The sequence below is a fragment of the Cydia fagiglandana genome, chromosome 13 (genome assembly GCF_963556715.1).
Source record: "Cydia fagiglandana chromosome 13, ilCydFagi1.1, whole genome shotgun sequence".
Classification (NCBI taxonomy): domain Eukaryota; kingdom Metazoa; phylum Arthropoda; class Insecta; order Lepidoptera; family Tortricidae; genus Cydia; species Cydia fagiglandana.
In genome coordinates, this window is record NC_085944.1 from 18,254,349 (window position 1) to 18,257,769 (window position 3,421).

The window sequence follows — 3,421 nt, forward strand, 5'->3', positions numbered from 1 at the left end:
AGGAACACAATTTAGCCCCAGCACTGGGGCTACAGCCGGGGACTTTTGATATGTTCACCTCCTAACTAGTCCAAACAAAGTTACGGAGTCAAAAATTGTGTTCCTAGCATTTCCCTCTACAACGTTTTTTGAGCATTAATTTCCTGACCTATTAGTATACTCTCCACATGACTATATACCTAAAACAATCTCGTAATTTCTTATGACCTGATTAGTATATAGAAAATTGGTAGAAATATTTCTAAATTATTCTGAAGATCAAGACTAAAAACATTGCTAGTTCAAACTTGCCTCATCCTTCAACAGAGTTCCCGTGAACGTCAAGGCATACATTTTCGCCAAAGAATATAACACCAAGAAGACCTGCTCCACCAGCAGATGAGCATCGAAGCGCATGTTCACAACAATTTCACTGTAGAGTGTGTGCGCATCACTCAAGATGCCGTGGAAGCATTGGATTATGATCAGTGATATCGGCGCTTGGAACGCGTTGTTGATGTCCTGTTTTATCTCCAAAACCTTTACGTAAACTTGCTCTAAATTCTCAAGACAAACCCAATCTTTAGTCGACCCACCTGAGGTTACTGTTCGGACATTCGTTACAGAACAATCTATGGCGAAAGCTGTTCTAACTCTCTTGGCGTTGACAATAATTTGACAATGCTCTTCTATATTTTTCAACAAACAAATTATCAATAAGACCATGGCGCTATAAAATGCGACTATCAGGCTGGGTATAGCGTCGGGCACAGTGAAGAATATGAGCTGTTTGTATACTTTCTGAGTGCCAATGACAAATAGAGTAATTTGTACATATGAAAATATCACAAGCCAAACTAAAGCTGGGTAGGTGAGTAATCTGCGTAGGAATACCAGTATAGGAGTAACATTTACGTGACACAAGTCAGCCCAGCAAGAAGCTATATCTTTAAGAATATGTACGTATGTATTAGCGTTTCGGAATGCAGAAAAATAAATAACGATTGCACATAGAAGAGCCACTGTAATTTCCATAATATTCGTGATATTAGTCACAGAACTCATTGCGGCCGTGTTCATCAAAATTTGTATCTTTTGAGTAAAGTAGAACGAAAGAAAGGCTATGAATAAAAGTGCTCCCAAGGAATGTGAAATCAATGACTTGCGTATTATTATGGTGTCGTGTCTTCCTTTAGGTAATTCGATGGCGTAGGGAAATAATCCTGTTATTGAAAGCAAGACGTAAAGAGGCTTGAAGAGCTCAACAATGTTTTTATCATAATTATACGTGAAATACTTTTTGAGACGTGCAGTCATCTTTAAATCGAATCGTTTCATTGGGTTGCTGAAACTGTAAAGACTGGGGACAATATTTTCAAAGCTATGTTTTTGTTTTTTACAAATAAATACATACAAGTTTATCCGTACTACCATGTTTATAAAAACATGTTTCCCCTTACAACATCGAATTACATGTTTTGTTATGTTACATACTACAGTAGGTACTTACAAGGTTTTATTTTAATGACTTTGGAAAGAGTATCTGCCGTATTCCAACTTTAAGATACGGGTGATTCTTCAATTGTGTCCAAAAATTTTTTTTTTCATAAACGTTTTTATTTATCGCATATTATTACATATATCAAAAGTACATACAAAAAGCATTTTTTTGATTCATATGGTCAAGCTTAATACCCTCAAGAAAGGTAAATAAAATGAGTACATAAACACGGTTGTGACAAAGTGTCCCTCAGTCGTGACATTTCGGCATTTTCGGGGTTTTGGCTATTTTGATTTATATAGTTATTTTAACATTGCCTTAGTCACTCCTATGACTACGACAAACCTAATGACAGCTCAGACGTTGAAATCCGTTAAACTATAAAGGCTGTAGAGCGTGACAAAGAATTCGATACACATCATACATACATACAACCGAAAAACAATTTTTTTGCTTTTTCAGTCGAGCAATAATAGCAAATGATCTGTAGCTAATAAAAATGCATTTCTGAAAAGTACATGTGCCTCTAAATTAATCAAACGAATTAAGAATGACACGACCACGTGTCTATATGTCACGAACGTGGACTCAAAAGTCCGTGGCAGTGACAGATTTTTGAGGCCACGGTCGTGATAATTTGGAACATGTTCGATATTACATAAACATTTCCTTTGATTTTCCAAATGTTAAATAATTAGCTTGATATGCAATGTATGAGGTATATCTTACTTTACAAACAATAACGTGAAACTGCAACTTACTTTTAAAACTTTAACACGGCGGTGACGCGTTAAGGTTGACCGTTTTTTCAAATGAACACAAATAAATAATTTTTGACAAAATTTCTCCCTTCAGCCATTTGTAAACCTGAAGCCTCCTCCACACTCGTGCGCGAATCGCGGCGCGAAGCCGCGAACGTGAGTGTGGCGTCGATTTTCGCAGATAGCGAAATCGACTCCACACTCGCGTTCGCGGCTTCGCCCGCGATTCACGCGCATAGTTTGGAGGGGGCTTGACAACAACACAAATAAATAATTTTCGACAAAAATTCTCCCTTCAGCCATTTGTAAACCTGACAACAACACAGTGTTGCTGTTCTAAAAAAACTTTAATAAGGCTGCCAGTAATAAAGATAATTTCCTACCGAGTACCGCATGTTTATATTACCACGCGCGGTGGTGACGCGAAAACTAATCACAAAATGTATGTTGTTTAAAATTATATAAAATAGTTATAAATCCGTACAATTTTTAAACAGTGTTGTAGAACAAAGATAAGTGTTTTATATTTGATATAAATTATTTCAAAATCACTTTATATTTTTTTTAAAGAAATCAATGAAATCATATATCACAAAATCTGGGGAAGTCACACTACACGGTCCGTGACATTTCGCACTTATAATTATTTTTTCATATGTTTCTAATACTCTTAGGATAATACATTTAGGTTGACCTAAAACTAGAGGTAAATTGCTAAGTATATTGATATAGAGTTTACCTATTTTCACAAAAATACATGCTATTCTTACGTGTTACACAAAAAATGCATAAGAATAAGAATTACCCATACGTCAATTAATAGATCTAGAAACGATATGGATTAGATGTGTCAGTGTCAAAAGTGACGTATTTGTATGAAGAAACGTCACATTTGACACTGACATTCATTCATTCATTCATTCATTTATTTCTTGCTTCTATGGTACATTTTTAGGTGGTATTTACATTTCTTATGGTATCACATGGACCCTGAATAGGGTGTAGCAAACATAAGTACATACATAATTCAATTAAGTTACAGGTACTTAATACATCTCTAACATAACTCTAGTGGCTTTTACAAACTTATAACTAACTTATCATTATATAGATATTTAGAATATTTTATATTAATCAATAGGTTTATTGTAGGACGTACTATGTCTAAAATTTCTTTTCT

General features: G+C 35.1%; 1 protein-coding gene across 1 annotated transcript; it reads right to left on the bottom strand.

Annotated features, from left to right (window-relative positions):
* Positions 1-276: 276 nt before the first annotated feature.
* Positions 277-1,329, bottom strand: LOC134669916 (uncharacterized). Its single transcript, XM_063527532.1, has one exon. It carries the CDS (start codon positions 1,315-1,317, stop codon positions 277-279), a length of 1,041 nt encoding a protein of 346 aa, XP_063383602.1. The 5' UTR covers positions 1,318-1,329.
* Positions 1,330-3,421: the final 2,092 nt, after the last annotated feature.

What these genes read in the sequence shown, in the direction of transcription:
- LOC134669916 (XM_063527532.1), bottom strand. Translation starts at nt 1,317, where the DNA reads ATGAAACGATTCGATTTAAAGATGACTGCACGTCTCAAAAAGTATTTC.